The sequence below is a fragment of the Poecilia latipinna genome, unplaced genomic scaffold (assembly GCF_001443285.1).
Source record: "Poecilia latipinna isolate Pla-1442-1.1 unplaced genomic scaffold, P_latipinna-1.0 Scaffold1299, whole genome shotgun sequence".
NCBI lineage: Eukaryota > Metazoa > Chordata > Actinopteri > Cyprinodontiformes > Poeciliidae > Poecilia > Poecilia latipinna.
Window position 1 is genome coordinate 24,244 of NW_015113915.1, and position 19,083 is coordinate 43,326.

Sequence of the window (19,083 nt, forward strand, 5' to 3'; positions counted from 1 at the left end):
GTGGCAGCATTTATTCAAGCTCAGTATAATAGCTCATTTCTACAGCAGCTTTTGTAGAAGTGCTGGTTGAGGACAAAGTGTAGGGTCGGTGTTCAGTTTCCCGATGGGTTCTGTGTAAAATTGATCCAACTTTGATGAGCAGTCATACGTTTTTATGTTCTCGTCATCAGCATTAATGCTCCATTGTGGGGTTTTCATGATCATCAGTAGGACATATGTTTTTTTTTTTTTTTGTTTTTTTTTTGGGGGGGAAGGGGGGGAGGGGGTGTTGCGACGCCCTTTCCATGCACATATACATATTATACATCATTGGAAAGTTGGGATTCCTGAGATTAAAATGACGGATGCCAATCATAACTGTAGAAGCAGTAAGTGGTTTTATCAAACCACATCGAAATTCAAAATAACGTCCAGTTCACTGGACATACACTGGATGAAGTCTCATATAATTGACAGCACAGAGCCCTTTTGAACAAAAACAGACCTTTCGCATCCAGAAGAGTGAAATTAACGTACTCCAATAAAAATAGTTAGCTCACAACAAGTCTTACGTCCACAATCCAACATAATCTGCTGCTAAAATCCTTCAAAAATTCATTTGGATGCGTCTGTTTCCCACAAAGTTGTGTTTGTTTTGTTTGCTTTGTTTTAAGTGCTCTGCAGGAAACTCGACAAGTAATTCTGAAGCATTTTTTTTTTTTTACATACAAGCTCAGATACACCTGCAGTAATATTTAGGTAAATGCTCCCTTGCAAGTTGCACCTAGACCACACTGTTACCATCAACAAGCTTCTTGTATGATTCTTTGCAAGATATTTGATGACGCCAAAATGAGTGGAGTCCATGTTAAAAACATAATTCTTGCATTTTAAACAAGATTCAGTTCACTGAGCACTACATAAGCTCAGTGTTAACCTGGTTTATGCTTTCCAAAACCTGTTTCGATGAGTGTGGCATCATTTTCTGTCTCAAGTTTCAACTAGCAGCCAAACAGGCCCTCAGCATGATGCTGTCACCACCATGTATTACATTTGGAACTGCGGCTATAGGTTTAAGAGCTTCTCCTCAGCTCTCCCGATCACTGATCCAAATAGCTCAAACTTGATCTTGTCTGACCATAAGAAACTCTCTACTGAGAGCATTTAGCTCATCTTCTAGTTTATGTTTGGCTTCCTGGGTTGTTCTCCCCAGAGAAAAAAGAAGAAAGAAAATGGATTTAATTTCCCATTATTTAAATATTGTTTCCGAGGAAGGAAACTGCCTTCCTTCTTTACTGCCTATGTTTTCCTCTTTTTTGTCATGTTGGCACACAAGTGCAGGCAAAACCAGAGGCGGACGGTAAAGTGCAGAGTATTTCCTGTAACAGATTAATGGTGGAGTGATTCATAGTACGCATTTTTGAATCTGATTTATGTAATTTCGACCCAGTAGCAAATTGAAAAACTAAAACGGATTTTAATTTGTTGATTCATTTCCTGGTTTCCAACAATTTTTTTTCCCCACATGCTTCATTACTAGGCCAAATAAATTAAAAGGTTATCAATTACACAGAAAAACTGAGCTTTTCTTCTTAGTCCAAAAAAAAACAACAACAAAAAAACATCTAATTTTAATCACCATCTCGCTGCATTGTTTTTATAAAACTGCTTTAGTTGATCTAATATTAAACTTGTTTCTTATAAAATAATCTCTAAGTGAATCCCTTCTGCTTTTATCCAGAATATTTCCTGGGTATCATAGCTAGCCAGTGGTCTGGCCTAACTTGTGTGCAATAGAATCTGACGCGGTGCCTCGGACAGATCAGCCCGTCTGACCCTGTCTGTCATCACCTCACCTCAGCAGGCCAAGTCCAGCAGCTTGCCGTGGCAGCCGGCGGCGCCCAGCAGCAGCAGCAACAGCAGCCTGCAGGCCTCCTACAGCAACGGTCAGAGCAGGGTGGCCGCCTGGCTTCAAGAGTCAGAGGAGATGGACAAGTGTGCAGAGGGTGAGCGAGACGAAAGGCCACAATTTGGGATTTCACAAAAAAGTAGATTTTACAAAACAGTAGATTAAATCAATCTCGGATGTGACTGTGCCATAACACGTAATGAGTTGGTGGGTGTGAATTTCATTTCCAGAGCTCGCACGTTGCCAGTCTAACCTGACCGAGTTAAGCCGGTTGTTGCAGAGCCTGGAGATCCTGCAGAGGACCCAGTCAGCGCCCAACTTCACAGATATGCAGGTAAAACGCACAGCCGAGAGCAAATACAGAAACACACGCATAGCGGTGTCGAGGATGAAATTCTAGTCAGCACTTCATTAAAACTTTTTTTTTTTTTTTTCAACTGGAAGGTTTGCTGCTGGTGAGAAGTTTGCATACGTTATTCATTGGCATGAAGATCTTGTTCATTTTGAGCTTTTAAAGACAGACTTAATCTGTTTATCTGTGAAGGTGCAACAGCTGTACAGTAGATAGTGTCTGCTATTTTAAAAACAGAATTAGGTGGACAAGCTTAACCACAGAGTCGAAATCATACACACTGGTTCTAAAAAAATAGCAATAATATAATTTTTAGATGTGTTTTTTTTTCTCTTATTATGATTTTCATTAATTTGTGTATTTTTGTTCTTTTTTTCCTGAAGCATCTTGTGGTTTTTACCTGTTAAATGGTGATATATTAAATAAACTTTAAATAATTATTGCTGCATATAATCATTCTTCTTATCCACATAGGTAAATCTTATTTAAATTGCTTGGTTTCCTGGCACAAATACCTTTAAAAACTTACGAAAAACCTGCTATATCAATTGCAAAAACCAGTTTTGATGGCTGCTGATGATCATTGTCCTGTTGGAACTCCCAAATGTGTCCCAAGTTTCAGCTTTTGAATAATATTTGCACCTTTAAAATCTCTACGTTGAAAAAAATATATTTATTCATGCCCTTGATGAGTGTACGTCTCACCAGCAGCGTTATGTGTGTATATATGAGATACAGACAGAGAGGAATCTTCAGGTAAAAATGGAGACGATTAGGTCTTTTGTTAGCTGGAGTGAGAAATGTGTCCCATTAGTTGCCGACATTTCATTCCTCTCTCACCATTTGCATGGCATGTGTGTTGCTCCACAGCTGCACTGTGGCTGCTGACCTTTGCGTTGCAGCGCTGCATACACAGAATAACAATGCCTGTGGCAATGGCCGTCAGTGGGCGGTTAACCGTTTAAGAAATTAACGTGCGACGCTTGACTGGTTGTGAACTGAATTATTTTACGAAGTATATGAAACCAGCAACAGTAAAAGATTATAACAATTGAATTGCATTCATGATTGTTGCTGAAAAGAGTCTGAGTGAGATTTAAAGTATGCAGCCACTGTGTATTTAAGCTTTAATCCATTTAGTTTGTGAACCAAACTAAAAGGTGTATAAGATTTCGCAACACACATGCTACACTGTCACCTGACACATCCAGCACATATAACCTATCATTATCTATTCATTTGTTGTGTATTATAAGTGTTTGGCTCAAATTCACAAATGAAACAACACACCATCGTTTTGTTTGCGGCCTAATTTTCTTTTTCTTTTTTTAAAAAAAGAAAAAAAGAAAAAAAAAAAGCTGTTCTTTTATGCCATTTCACTCCAGTCTATGTCCGGCTAACTCTTGCTTCTTTTGTGTGACGTGTTTGTCCTGTTAACCTCCCTTTGCACTGCTCGATCCACATGTGCCTCAAAGGCCAATTGTGTAGAACTGTCAAAGAAAGAAAAGCGCTTGAACAGAAGATGGAGAACAAAAAGTGTCGGCAAAGATGCGAAATTCCAACTGCAGGTAACACACATGCACACTAGCAAACAATATCAGTGGGTTAGGCTTAATGCTTTTTGCACATCTTTATCAGGGATGCCCAAAAACTGAGAGGGTGTTGTGAAGAAGTCTAAGGCATTTTCTAAAATAGGAGCAGCTCGTGCTTCAAAATGCTACAACAATCATGTCTCATAAAGTCGCAGTATCTGATTCATTGTGAGACTTTAACCCAGTTAACACCCAAATATTGTTCTTTTATTTTTCTCCTTTTAATCAGGAAATAATTATCTCACCATAATAAAAATAAATAGCTCGTCTGCACTGCCGCTCACAGGAACCTGTATGTCATGGCTTGAACACTTTTCGCTGATACACCCTTTTGTTTTTTTTTTTTTTTGCTTAATGTATAAATATATATGCTGTTTGCTGACACAACTAATAGGGTTTCGACTTTTTGCATAAAATCCTAACGTCAACTCTAAAATTAAGGTTAAATCCTGTAAATAACCCTTTTTGCATGTTTCCAGAAAAAAAAAAAACTAAAGGATGGCGAAACATTTCTGTTATTTTGACCTTTCACTTTGATTTTTATAATTAGAAAAGACGCACTAAACAGAATATTTTTTTTTTTTTCAAAGGAATATTCCTTTGATTTAACTTCCACTGAAAAAACATAAAAAACAAATATTTTTGTCAGATTAATTGAACAGATTGAGTTTAATAGATGAACATTTGGTTTCCGGCTTGGCAGCTGGTTCTGATTGTAAGACAAAGAAAAGCGCAGCACTGTGGTGTTCCTGACAGTAGTTCTCTGCGGTTGTGATCTCTCCAGGTTCCTCTGTCTGCCAGCATGTCGCCTGTCCGCCTCCACTCCTCCAATCCAAACCTGTGTGCTGAACTCGGGGACTACCAGCCCCCAGTTTCTCGCCTGTCAGACAGTGTGGAGTATGCCAGCGACTACTTTAAACTTCAGGAGGAATTCTGCACCATTGCCCAGAAAGGTAAGCAGGCGGCTGCTGAGCGGTTAATTTGTTTTATTGGTATTCCTATGCAAACAATGCAAAGCAACATTTACATCTCTTTGACTTTTTCCACACTTTTTCTCACATTAAAACCACAAACTTCAGTTTATTTTTGTTGCGATTTGATGTGATACGTCAAAGCAAAGTTCAGCAAGTTAGGTCCATCAATCCTTCCGTCAACTTCTGACTCATCATAATGGTGACAGTGCCACGTTTGGGACAATGTTGTAGGTTTCTAATAAACCCATAATGTTTGCGTGAATGTTTGTCGATTGAAAATATCGCCCTCTTCCACATGTTTGCTGTTCGGCTTGAGTCAAACGTCTTGATTCTTTCAGCAGCAGCTTTCTTGCCGTCTTTTTGCGTGACTGATTTTGTTCTCTCTTCAATTTCAAGACTGCACAACTTGTGCTTCTTCTTTAAACATATATAACTTAAATTATCTGGGTTCAGCCTGTCTGCTTAGGAAAACATGAATCATTAGCTTCATAAGCTTGTTAAAAAAAAACAATAACATGTCGCCTAAATGTATGCCTCTTCATTTCATTGCTCTTTTTTTTTGTTGCTATAATTGCATTTCAGTAATCTACTGCTTAAAAATGTATCATCTCGAAGCAGTGAACATGTTGACTGATGCACCTCGGAGTGATATGAATCACCTGAGGGCTTGTTCATTTCCATTGCTTTTTGATGAATTATTGTCACTCCGGCCGATCAAGTGCGTAACTGAATACAACTGTACCTGCTATAATAAAACATTTTGTCCTGCAAGTCTGGAAAGCACTTCAAACTACAAATGGCACAATAAAGGTCAAAGCACAGATGCAGCTCAGCACAAATTGGGATCATTCCACATTAAATATTGATGAAATTCAATAAAAGCAGCAATGATATTGGTGTTGTAGTTTGTTGAGGGAACAAAGATTTAGGAATTTTGCTCTCAGGTGCAAATTTAAAAAAAGATCCCTGCAGGTTAGAAAAGTGTTTTAATTCTGAACCTCGGTGTAAAGGCAGATTGGGCTCCTGTGTAGTAAATTAGTTAATTTGGGACCTGAGTTTGAATTTCGTACCACAAACAAGCAAGGTGGTATGACAATAAAAAAATCCTTGAATCCATGAATCCTCAATTCAAAAGAACATCTACAAGCAAAGAGACAGACCTCAGTAGAAGATGCAGTTCTACCTAATGTGGCAACCAAGTTAGTTTTTTTTGTAAAACCGCCAATATAACTTCATCTTTTTAATCTGCATGACTGCATTTTGTCTCCAGAATGAAGGTCTTTGTCCCGGTATGCATTTTGGTCCTGTTTTACTGCGGACAATGTCACTGTCTGCGAGTTTCATTACTGCAAGGTGAAACAAAATGGCGAAATTAATGTAATTTGAATGAGCTTTGATGTGAATCTGTACATTTGCAGACTTGCACGCATTGAGTTTTAACCTTTGCGAAACTTTTCCATCTTTTAATATGTCGAATAACTCAAGGGAGGATGTGCTTTCTTACTCCGATTGTGAACAGTTTTCTGCTTCTTTCTTGCTTCCCCACAGTCCACTCTCTCCTGAAGTCGGCCTTCAACACCGTGGCCATAGAGAAAGAGAAGATCAAGCAGGTTCTCTCTGAGCAGGAGCAGTCTGACCAGTCATCCCAGATCATCTCTATCAGGAAGTCTCTGTCGCTGGTATATTTCATTTTTTATTTATTTTTTCTCCTCCTCACCTGTAATCTGAACTCTTTGCAGGCAAATGTGGCTACTTTTGTGCCGTAAAGGATCATCATTTTGGAATGGGAAATGACACAAATATTTTGTTTTCTTGTTACCTCAATTTACGTTTGAAGAAATCACACAACCCAATGTGCGTTCTTAAGAGTCTCAGACAGCACAATTAGGAAAAGATGACTTGTGCAGATGAAAGCAGAGTCGAGCGAGTCATGAAAGCCCAATCATCTTTTCCCAGTTTAATTGGTGATGGAGGGAGATGTGCAGCGCAGTTCATTAACCAAACTCCTGAGGGCTGTCTCTTTACTCCAGCGATTTAATTGGACTGTTCCTCCTTCTAACTGTTGGCATAATTTTAGTGAAATGTTTCACTCGCTGCTTTATCTCTGTTATTTCCTTAATTGGCTGTTAGTATGTGACATGGCTCTCTCAGGCTGCAGGTCGGATTTCCCAGCAAAGCTCTGTGGGAGGTTGATAATCTGTGGTTAGTAGTTGCCATAGATACAGCAGTTTTAGTACCTGGAGCTTCAATGGGAGGATCTATATTTAGTTCACCACACGTTTCTTCTTTTACTTATTTTAATAACCACTTAACACATTTGGCTCGTTTGCTACATCTCACAATAGTTTGCTTCTTGATGCCTTGTCTCTAACCAGGGACGAGACCTAATCCATTTTTCACAAAGCATTAATGCTAAATAAAAAAAATTTAAAAAAATCCGCTCTTGTATGGAAAAATGAAAACTGAGCATGAAAAACGTCTACATTTCCAGATTCTGTCCCTTATGTCATCATCTGAAAGGTACAATTCTAAATTTTAGAAACGAGTCGTTTTACATTGATTTCTACATAAATTATGTCTTTTAGTTTTAATATTCAAATGTTCAGTTTTTCTCAGCTGATGGCTTTTAAATAGATAAATCCCTAAATTATCATTTCACTGCTTTTGTTGCCTCGACATCAAGGGTCTCAAACCTAAACCAACAAAGCCTGACATCCTAACTGGCCAAATTGACTGTAAGCTACACAGTTTAGTTATTCATTTAGTCTTGTTTACACAAGGACAAACCTAAAAGCTGCAGGACACTGACCATCGAGGGTTACAGTTTGGCATCTCGGCTCTAGACTCTTTGTCTGATTTGGATATCTGGCCGATCGATTAATTGGTGCGTCTTTACTGAAAACGTTTGCGTCACGCTTCTTATCTTTCAGGCTCTAGCCCAGAACGCGGAGCTCCGAAGCCGCCTCAACCGCATCCACTCTGAATCTATCCTGACGGAACAAGTTGTCAGCGTGAACATCATCGCCACGCCTGATGAGGTAGGTCACCGCTGTCGGTCTCTCTCTCTCTCTCTCTGACGGAGCCAGTTTCCCGTGTCGATATCAATAAGATCACATCTGCCAGGGGACGTCCAGGTTCTTGCAGCGCTTGCTTATTGAGTTTGTCTGTGGCGTTATTGATTCCTGTCCCAAAGATTTATGCTTTTTTTTCGACGCACCCTGGCGAGTAAGCTTAAATGAACACCATTTGATGCAGAACCCTGACACCAAGGTTAATAGAAAAGATGACTAATTCAAAAAGGACGGGGAGCGCGTCCCGTGGCGACGAAACACATGTTGTGATATGAGCTCGCCGTTGCTCCCTCGGGTGCTGCTTCTGTTCCTGTTTGCTCAGGTCCGCTCGGCTGTCGTCACGTTGAGAAAGGGTGAACAAACGCCGCTTTTGCTTGTGTTTGCCTGCAGGCCGTGGAGCAGATGGGGATCCCTCTGACTCAGCAGGCCTCTAATGAAAGCCGACTCTCCATGTCGGAGTCTGTCTCCGAGTTCTTTGATGCGCAGGAAGTGCTTCTGTCGGCCAGCTCGTCGGAGAACGAGGTACAAACAGACAAGGGGGAGTGAAGATGTTTAGAGCCTGGCAGGTGTGTGTTGTGACTGGGGTAAATTAAGAGATGGGTTAAATTGGCTCTTGTGCTGGAAAACCAAAGAGCTGTAATCAGACGGTGGTTAACGAGAGCAGCTTGAAAATTAGATTTTGAGCAGAAGGTTTAAAGCTCAGACACTTTAAAACAGCTTTTTCTTCTCTGTCCCCCTTTTTTTAAAAGCAGACTGTTGCACTATATCCACCAACGTCTATGTATTTTATTTGAATTTTACTTAAATGACCAACACAGCAGCGATGATGATGCTTATTTGTGAAGTGGAAGCAAAATTTGGCTTTGAGTTTTGCAGAACCACCGTTAGCTGTAGCGACTCGCCATTTTCTTTAATTTACCCTTAAGTGTACGTTGATGTTACCAGTTGTTGAATACATGTTAACCAAAGAAAAGAAGGGCTTCGTTTAAGGTTGGGAAGATGTACAGAAGTCACAACTTCAGTGTAAAAGTAGTGAAATAGATGTACATATTGCTGTAATCTAAACCAGAGGTACAGTGGACCGCCAGTATGAATGGCTGGCATTTCCAAATACTTGAGATCTCCTCTAAAATTGTTTATTGCTGCCTATTTTTTAGCAGTTCAAAACAACAAACTATACCTTAATATGCTTTAATGTGCTCAGTGGAATCTGCAGAATCAGTCACTCTCGGAGGTACAACCAATCAGCTGCAAGGATAATAAATAGTGTTCCTGGATTGGTTGCTTTTAGTACCGCGTCAAAGTTGCATTGCTCCTTGATATTTCAGCTTCTGAAGTTGTATTTTCTTGCGTCTTCGTATTTTAAATATGCAGATACAAGAATATCTGCGAGTAGCCGAGTTTTCCTTGAACAATTTGGAGAGGACAAATCTAAACACGGCTAAATGCCTGATAGTTGCTGTAAAAATGCATTAGAATAAGTGGCTTTTTATGCCATAATCATATTTATTTATTCATTATTTTTTTGCTCTAGTGTATACCACTGAAAGAATGACCTTCTACAAATCTGACTGTGCTTCCAACGGTTTTGGCTTATAGTGTAGTTTTTAAGGCAACAGATTATCCCACCTGAGCTGTGGCTCTCTGCAGCTTCTCCAGAGTTACCATGAGGCTCTTGGTGGCTTTTCATGTTAATGATAAAATAAACCATGACCCTAAGGCAGTGGATGCACAGGGTTTAATATACGGACCATAAATAAGTCCCTCTGCATGCTACACTTATCTTTTATCTTCCACTCGACTCTTTGTTTTTCCTCTGTTACAAATAATTCAAATTAAATATATTGAAGTGTATGTCAAGGTCACAAAATATGAAAAAGAAATTGGGGGTGTAAATACTTTTGCTTGGGAAGTAGCTGCAATGCCCTCCTTTCTGATGCCTTCGCTGACCTCTTTGTGTTCCCATATAGTATGAAAATGCTGCAGTGTCTCCCACTACTATTACCGCAGTAACACATATAGTTGCTGCTGCAGTTTTTCAGCCAAAGGCAAACTACGTTTTGTGTGTAAGGCTAATCTGCACCGTGCTCTGATCAGTCAGTAACGCACCGCCTCTTTCCTCGCTCTCCACCTGTCCCTCTCGCAGGGCTCAGACGATGAGTCATACGTCAGCGACGTCAGCGATAACATTTCTGAGGATAACGCCAGCGTGACCGACAACGTCTCCCGACAAAGTAGGTCCGGTTTCTGCGCCACCACCAGCATCCGCAGTCTCGAAAGAGAGACCAAAAAAAAAAAAAAAAGAAAACGAGTCAAGCAGGGAATTCCTACATGTCCCATAAGCTGTGCCGCTCCCTTCAGTGCCACGCACAAACTGACAGACGCACGCTTTCACTGGCGAAACCATTTATCAGTGTTGCAGAGGCAGTTGACTTTGCAGTGCTGCTCTGTGCCAAGGGCTTTTCTCGGGCTTTATGAAGCAGTCGGGAAGGGATCTCCCTCCTTCGTCTCTGTCACGTCCCACACAGAGGAGGAGAGGAGGCAATAAAGCGTGCAGGAAAAGAGAAAATACTCTGTGTTCCTACTAAATGAGGTTCTCATATTGGCAATAATATTTCGAGGGGTTTGATACATTATTAGAGCCGCCAACGTTTAGTATCTGTTTAATAGTCTGGGGGGGAAAAAAGGACACTATTCTCTCAGGAAACAACACTCCATCGTAGTACAATCCTGACCAGTTCACTACTTCACCTTCCAGTTTCACTCCTTGTTTCAGCTGATTACAAAGACCAGTTAGTGCTATTTTAATTATTTAGTGTCCAGAAATTATTTATAACTTTTTAACTTATGTGTCTGCTGCATCTTTATTTTGTTTTTGGTAAATTTGTTACCATTTTATTTTACAAAGCCAGCAAGAAAAAATATTTAAGGAACTTTTTATTTTTATTTTTTATTTTTTTAATAAATAATAGTGCTGATTATTTATGGAACCTCAACCATATCTTATGAAGTCAGTTTCACTAAAGAATAGTTTAATTTCTAATTTACTTTTTAAAAATCTTTATGATTTATCACACATTGGCAATCTTATGTATGTCTGAGGAAACAGAAGTGACACAGATGCCCACAGATTAGCCATTCTTCAAAATGGGGAAGACAAGAGAATGAATGTCATTCCACAGAGAGGTGTAAAGCCATACAATGTGCACATTTTATATCTGGAGTTAAAGCAACAAGTTGAAAATGTAAAAAAAAAAAAAAACATCCCTAACGACCATCAGATGCCATCTACATACCAAGCAGTCTGGCATATAAATAAATGAATATACAAAAAAAAAAAAAAGTAAAATCACCTGTGTGATTTTAATAATCTGAAACATAAAACCCCAAATCAAAGGAGAGACAAAATCCACCAGAAACTATTTCTTAACATGGAATATTTTTAGCTAAACATTGGTCACTATCCTCTCAATATCATCAGACTCGCACTGTTGTTTGTTTTCCTCAGTGGCCAACGGGGACTTTGCTGGCAGCGCTTTCCGTAACGGGCGGCGCATCTGTCTGCCGGCTCCCTGCCCGGACACCAGCAACATCAACCTGTGGAACATCCTGAGGAACAACATCGGCAAAGACCTGTCCAAAGTGTCCATGCCCGTGGAGCTCAACGAGCCGCTCAACACGCTGCAGCGCATGTGTGAGGAGCTGGAGTACAGCGAGCTGCTGGACAAGGCTGCGGAGACCGAGGATCCCTTTGAGCGCATGGTAAACAAGCACAGAGTTTGAGGTCATCTGATCTCAAACCTGCAAATGAAAGTGTTGCGTTTAAATCTCACTCAGCTGTTACTGGAGGGCTTGTCCGTCCGGTGCTAATTGCTTTTAACCTTCGGATCGGGTTCGAATCCCCCGGCGTTACAACGAGCCGCTCAATCCCTTCTCCTTCCTGTCGCTCCGACTCCATCACAGGTTCTCGTCGCCGCTTTCGCCGTCTCGGGCTACTCCTCCACTTACTACAGAGCAGGAAGTAAGCCATTCAACCCTCTGCTCGGAGAGACTTACGAATGTATCCGGGAAGACAAGGGCTTCTGCTTTTTCTCTGAGCAGGTAAGTCTGCCAAAGATGATTAATGTCGAAATGCATTTAGGCGTGTTTGATGGAGCAACGTGGTAAAATGTGTGTCTTTGTTCCAAATGAAGTCTTTTTAGACCTGCTTTATTACATTCCTATATTTGCATTATTCTCTAAAAAAAAAAAAAAAAACTAAAAAAAAAAAAAACTTGATGGAACATAAATATATAAACATAAGTGCGAATGTTATGAGAAATGTGACTCTTTGTGTTCGATCCTTCCTCTCAGGTGAGCCACCACCCTCCCGTCTCCGCCTGCCACTGCGAGTCCAAGAACTTCACCTTCTGGCAAGGTGACCTTCTGCCTGATTAGCGAGAGGCTCCAGGGAGAGAGTCTGGCTTAGCAGATAGGAAACATCAGGACTAAACTCTCTTGTTAATAACAGCTTTTTCTGACTCGATTTCCAATGTTTGTCTGCTGTTTTGTTTTCTAGATGTGAGATGGAAAAACAAATTCTGGGGAAAATCTATGGAGATTTTACCAGTCGGGTCTGTGAATCTCACAATTCCCAGGTAACTTCCACCCCAGCGCTTAGCAACAGTTTGTTCTTAACGGAAAGTGGTTTAATTACTTCAACCCAGCAGGTTTTCAGATCCATCGTCCCGCTGAGTTCTAAATGGTAAACTGTCTTTGTGATTCGGTTCAACTGGTCAGGTCTTGGAGCAATTAATGAGCTGCACCATGCATAATAATGTAAAATGACTATAAAATCCATGTAAACATATCTATCAAACAAAGCTGCTATTAAAGATTAAACTGGAAATAGCAGATTTTAGAACACTGAATATTAAAATACCCTTTTACTTTATTACTTTAAGTCTACAAACGAAATAGAGCTGAATCAGAAGAAGCTTCAGCTCAGTATTGTTTTTGATTTGTGGAATAAAAAAAAACATAACTGTAACCTTATGTGAATTAAAGAAAATCCAAAACAAATTAACATTTTTGCACCTAACTCTTGTTTAAAAAAAAAAATGTTGTATGATCCGGGCATCCTGAGAAAGACGGGGTTCAAATAAATCAGTTAAGGCCCTGAAAGAAATCTGATATTCATGCCAACGATAAGTGCATGTAAACTTCTGACATCACGTGTGCCCATCTCAGAAAAAGAGTGATGCTGTGAATTTCAAATGTCTTTGCCTGGCTGTGTCAGCTGCGTGTGTTTCTTTGCAGGTTTGGAGATCATTATGAATGGAACAAAGTCACCACCTGTGTGCACAACATCCTCAGTGGACGGCGGTGGATCGAACATTACGGGGAGATCACCATCAGAAACACGAAGAGCAGCGCTTGTCTTTGCAAACTTACCTTTGTTAAGGTAAGAAAAAAAAAATTATCTCTTTATGACGTTGTAAGTATCTGATTTGATTTTATTAGCTGATTTATCAGAGGCTGTTTCTCGTAGGGAAATTACTGGAGCTCCAACGTAAACGAGGTCCAGGGATTTGTGATGGACCAAGAGGGAAAAGTGATCCACAGGCTTTTTGGGAAATGGCACGAAGGTCTTTACTGCGGCATCCCGCCGTCTGCCAAATGCGTCTGGAGGCCAGGTACCATCCTTTCACGTGCAGCTGGACCTCGACTAATACTGGCTGCATAAAAAGCCAATCTCATCCTGATCTCTGAGCTAAAAAGGAACCCGGATCGCTTTTCCTCCTCAGGCTCCATGCCGACAGACTACGAGCTGTACTACGGCTTCACCAGATTCGCCATCGAACTGAATGAGCTGTGCCCCGAGCTGAAAGACGCCCTGCCGCGGACAGATGCTCGATTCAGGCCCGATCAAAGGTGCAGACCCCCGACAGCCATTCTCAGCTAAGGAAATGTGTTTAGATCAATGACGTCTTGCAAAAGTTATTCATAGCAGTTCAACGTTTTTGTCATATTACAACCACCAACTCCAATATAATTTATTGGGATTTTATGCAACAGACCAACACAAAGTGCCATTTAATTGTGCTCACACATCGTCTTCAGAAGTGATCCGGTCCAGCTGTGCGTATGAATAAAGCTGCGTTATAAAGACCCAGTAGGCCTGTCAGAGAACACACATGAACAAACACAACACCTTGGATGTGTGAAAGAGTGTCAAGACAAAAGCTTGAAAGAAAAGCACAAAGTTTAAAAGCATGAAGAAGAATCTCTGTTCAGGTGAGACTGCAGTTGAATAATTTTGTCCCGTATGCTACGTGCGGTAGAGTACTTACTCCTACAAGTCATCATCCACATGATGAAACAAGGCGGTGGTATGATCATGCTGTGGGATCTAGACTTAAATCCATTTAGGAATCTTTGATGTAACTTCAAAATTGATATAAACAGAAACGCCAGTCTGACTGAGCTTCAGCTATTTTGCAAAGAAGAACGGGGGCAAAACTTAGAGACGTACCCCCAAAACCCACAGCTGTTATTGTTAGCCAAAGGTCAGAGGGGCCGAATATAAATCCACTTTTTACTTTTGAGAGTTTTGTGTGTGACAAATCTTGAAAACAATGCATCCTTTTCCTTCCACTTCACAATTGAGCACAACTGTCCAATGAACTACACTGGTGCTTGCGGCTGTAACAGCAAACATGGCAAACTTGACAAAATCGAGAAAAGAAAAAAAAAATCAATGGCTTTAAATGGTGTTCTTTAACATGTTCTCTGGAGGAGTTTTTTTTTTTTTTGTTCCTAGTATGCTATCTGTCTTTTTGCTGCCGCAGATATCTGGAGGAAGGAAACGTGGAGATGGCCGGCTCTGAGAAGCAGCGCATCGAAGACGCCCAGAGAGCCCGGAGGAAGTGGAACGAGGAGAACAACATCAAACACGAGCCTCGCTTCTTTAAGTAAGGACAATCCTCATGTTGAAAACACGCCTTTTCACCCAGATGATGCTGATTTTATTGACTTTGTAATCCAAAACACTTGGCCTGTAAAACGTGCCGCTGAAGTGCCTCCCATGTGATGCATGACCGTTCACTGACGCATTTTAAACAATTACAGACGTGACTCATGCAGAAACCTGCAACACAAAGTGATACAAAGTTATATGTAGCGTATGATCTCAGAGTACAATTTAAGCCAAATTATTACACATTACTGACAAAAATAGTTAATCATGAAGCGCCATCTGGTATCGGTCTAAAGAAGGTCAGTCAGTTGCTTCTGATCGCTGTAATCCCGCCTCCTGATTAAGCATGTGGCGACAGTGGAGTGAAATCATTTTAACTGAAGAAAAACTTCAGTGGAACCAGGCTGGGCTTGAGGAGCCGTCTGTTGCAACCGCCAGGGGGGGTCAGAGGGCAGGGAGGAAGCGAGAAAAAACACAAGAAAAGCTCCAGGATTGTTTTCTATGGGAAACAAAAAATAACGAGTGCACAGAGTTAATTGCAGAAGTAGTGTCATAGTATCAAGTCCTTTCTATGACAAAGTAGAGAAAGGTAGCGGCAGCAATTGCTTGGTCAGTGGCTCAATATTTCAGAGACACAGCTCAACTCTGAGCCAGAAGCACTTTCTCTGGAAAGATGGAGGGTACAGAAAGTTACAGTAGCTGCACCAATTCCTTTGGTGCAGCAAAGATGTACAGTCAAACCTAGAAGCACTCAGCCAAGAGTATTATCTATAAATAGAATAGGGAAGTACAGAAAGTTTTTGTCAGCTGTTATTCGAGTAATCGCAGAGTTAATTTCTGTCCAGCAAAGAGACTCAGTTAACAGAATCACTGAGCAAAGAGTATTTTCTAACTCAGTGATTCTAATCTTGTCAGTTTATAGAGCAAACTTAACCAAACTTTTTCTCACAGTGATTCATGTTGGATATGTAGACAACCTGAATCTTATATTTGACGCTATGTTGCTGCGGTAACAAGTAGGAGCTCAGCTTCATCACTTGCCACCAAAACCTGCTGTGATAACTCAGTTCATAGAGGAAATTAGCAACATAACCATCATTTTCATCTCAAAATTTGCATAAAAATGATAAGTCGTCATCTATTCCCGCTTAAACTTAGCAGGGTTGCGGAGGAGCTGCTGTCTGTCTCCTGCAGTCATTTGGCGAGAGGCATAATTAAATAATTAGAAAGAGAGATAATTAAAGTAAAATAGAGTTTAGTGGCTGTGTAATTTTCTAACTTTAGTGTTTTATGCATGTTCTAAAATGATCAAGACCTGCTGTTTTAGGTAAAAGCATAACTGAGGAACCATCACTCTTCTTATAAAACATCACCGTAAATGGTTATTGAATTTAAAATAAAAAAAATTAAAAAAAAAACACTATAAGCAGATGAAACTTGTGGCAGTTCTACAAAGACCTGATTTTTTTTTCTTGTTGCCTCGATGCTGAAGCTGAATCAAAGTGTGTAGTAAACAGGAGAGAGAAGCAGATAATTATCTGACGTTCACCTGCTGAGTCCCACGTTTCAGCGCAGGCTGCCATGGTGATTGTTGCCGTTACAATCATCATGCGCTGATGCGTAAAAGTATTCAGATCGCAAGTTATTGCAAACACTTGCTGGCAGTAATTGCTGCTACGGGTTGTACTAGCAGTTTTCAGGATAAGGAGGCGTCTGCTTAGAAACAAAGGACCAAATGGGCATGAATTGCTTCCTTTTTGTCCCCCTTAAATAAATGCTATTTGTATTTAGTCAGATTGTCTTTGCTTGATACTCAAATGTGATTGATGATCTGAAGTCCTGTCTGCACCCGTTAAAATGACACGATCTTATTTTTGCGATAGCTGTGAACATTAAGATTGAGAACAATCTGAGCTAGTTTCTACTTTTTATTAGAAATAAATTGGAAATCATCTTTTGGTGGCTTTGCAACTGAGCTGAGAACAGTTTCCACAGTGCAGCTTGGGGCCCATTTGCAGCCCTTGGAATGATTTTTTTTTTTTTTAACTGCACGCACAGTTAAAGAAAATAGAAACTTTTAAAATATATATTTTTTATAGCTGAATTAGAATCTCAGTAAAATTTGAGGTAAAGCATGTTCTTCTCCTTTAATTTTGATTTCATAGTAAAGAGACGTAGTCTCCTACCCATGCAAAAAGCTTGGATAAAGTCAGTAGGTATATTCTGTGTTCTTACTGATGAACATACAATTAACAGTTTCAAGGTCAACAAATTACAAAGACAATTGCAAAACTTTATCCTTTTCTTTTAAAATGGACAACGTGAGAGACCCTGTTTGTGTTTTAAAATATTGCGTGTTTAGTTTGTTGTTGGTCTGCTAAAAATAAGAATTAAGTACCAAATCATTTTGGTTTTCTAAATAACAATGCATGCTCCTTTTTTTTTTTAATGTTCCTTCAAATTGGAACATAAAAATGTTTGGATGCCACTGAACTACAGCAATTATTTGAAAGATTTTTATGATGGTTTCATTTTGGAAATCCTGCTAGTAAGAGAAGAAAAGTTACCTGGCAACTACAAGGCGTGTCTTTCTTATTTTAAAAAAAAGGTACAAAAACTTTGTAATGCATAAAGAGGCAAAATCAATGAAGAAATGTTGATGTGTAAAGGTGTAAATCCAAGGTTTAGCTAATCTTTTTACTAATAATACCACTTTTATACTCTTGTATATAAATGGGTGCTTCCTTTATATAAATATAACAAAAATAAATCATGAGGAAATCATTAGAAAAATATTCTCTTATTAAAAAAAAATATGCTAAAAATCATGCATAATTTTTGCCCTTTTTGTGCAGAAAAGTGGTGGACGCCAACCACAGGGAGAGGTGGGTCTCCAACAACATGTACTGGGAGCTCCGCAAAAACCCCGGCTTCATCAACATGGAGCCCACCGTCAGCCTGTGGTAGCACACGGAGCCCCGCCTCCATCGCTGCGGACCAGGAAGCTCTTACCTATGCACAGCGGGGTGTTGGACAGGAACACCCGGCGACGCCTGTGCGCATGGACAAGAAGGACTGCGGAGCTGAGAACGACGTCGAGGGGCTGCTACATGGTCACCCATCCGTGGAAACATCCTCATCCTGCTTGTGGAAACCGGGTCGCCACTACTACGTAGATCTCTCCTCAGCTCTTCTGACTTTCCCAGTTTGTCCTTGCCTTAAAAAGACCCCCATACGAGTCGAAGGATTAGGCGCCTTTTAGTTGAAGCCATTTCGTTTCCAGACAGCAGTTTGGCTTAGACTAGTCTATGGAGTAGACATTTTGAATACCTACCGATATGTGCATGCTTAGAGAGCAGCTTTCATCGGCATAAAGTCGTATTTACTATATCATCAAATATTGTAGAGAAAAAAAAGAAGTATTTTTATATATATATATATATAAAAAAGAATATCTTGTGTGAAAGAATTATTTGAATTGGCAGATTTTTATTTATTTTTTGTTTTTTAATACTAATGAATCTGTTAGGTGGCAGAATCTTCTCTGGGGAATCGACTCACACTCAATTAACAGAAACAGTGAAGAGAGATCACATTACTAACACGTTTACAGGAGTAAACAATATAAACCATGTACTGTATTTTCCGCACTATAAGGCACCTTCAATGAATGGCCTATTTTAAAACTTTTTTCATATATAAGGCGCACCGCATAGAATAGACGATACAGTTAGGGTTGCCATCCATCCCGTATTGAACCTATACGGGACGCTATTTGTTCCGTAGTCTACAAATGTGGATGGGTAATCCCCGAGTACTTTATATAGTCGGCTGCCCCAGTCATTGTTTCACTCACGGTGTCCGGTGTTGCGATATTGTGCCCAACTGCTTTCTGGGTAACACAGACCAACCGACACGCTGCTGCCGCAGTCTCTGTCTCTCTTCCCCCAGCTTTAAACGTATAGGGGCTGGTCCCTTGGCAACCCTAGTCGAAGCACCCCGGATGAATGTCTAAAGCCACTTTGTTGACATAAAGAATGTCAACAAAACAGTCTGACTCCGGTCAGGGAGGAGAGCTGGGCCGGGGCGTGGCCGGACGATGGTCACCCTTCTCCGGTTGCGCACAGCATGTTCGTGAAGAACGTGGTGATAAATGACCTGTAGATGACCTGATTTAGACGGTCGGTAGGTAGATAGGTCAGTCAAACTTTATTAACAAACCAGCGTTCTGACAACTATCCCAGCATG

General features: G+C 40.3%; 1 protein-coding gene across 4 annotated transcripts in view; it reads left to right on the forward strand.

Moving 5' to 3' along the window:
• The window catches only part of osbpl6 (oxysterol binding protein-like 6), a 39,659-nt gene extending 20,783 nt beyond the window's left edge, over nucleotides 1-18,876 (forward strand). Inside the window, exons 7-23 of one of the 4 annotated variants that reach the window (XM_015055157.1) lie at nucleotides 1,844-1,985; nucleotides 2,119-2,222; nucleotides 3,716-3,808; nucleotides 4,617-4,785; nucleotides 6,355-6,485; nucleotides 7,737-7,844; nucleotides 8,268-8,399; nucleotides 10,024-10,111; nucleotides 11,386-11,639; nucleotides 11,841-11,978; nucleotides 12,231-12,294; nucleotides 12,436-12,514; nucleotides 13,176-13,320; nucleotides 13,408-13,552; nucleotides 13,664-13,790; nucleotides 14,708-14,830; nucleotides 17,691-18,876. In XM_015055157.1, coding sequence (XP_014910643.1) covers nucleotides 1,844-1,985; nucleotides 2,119-2,222; nucleotides 3,716-3,808; nucleotides 4,617-4,785; nucleotides 6,355-6,485; nucleotides 7,737-7,844; nucleotides 8,268-8,399; nucleotides 10,024-10,111; nucleotides 11,386-11,639; nucleotides 11,841-11,978; nucleotides 12,231-12,294; nucleotides 12,436-12,514; nucleotides 13,176-13,320; nucleotides 13,408-13,552; nucleotides 13,664-13,790; nucleotides 14,708-14,830; nucleotides 17,691-17,802 — 2,154 coding nt within the window. In that variant the 3' untranslated portion in view covers nucleotides 17,803-18,876. Of the gene's footprint in view, nucleotides 1-1,840; nucleotides 1,986-2,118; nucleotides 2,223-3,715; nucleotides 3,809-4,616; nucleotides 4,786-6,354; nucleotides 6,486-7,736; nucleotides 7,845-8,267; nucleotides 8,400-10,023; nucleotides 10,112-11,385; nucleotides 11,640-11,840; nucleotides 11,979-12,230; nucleotides 12,295-12,435; nucleotides 12,515-13,175; nucleotides 13,321-13,407; nucleotides 13,553-13,663; nucleotides 13,791-14,707; nucleotides 14,831-17,690 lie in introns of all 4 variants that reach the window. The other 3 variants (XM_015055156.1, XM_015055159.1, XM_015055158.1) reach the window with 3 other exon arrangements.
• The last annotated feature ends 207 nt before the right edge of the window (nucleotides 18,877-19,083 follow it).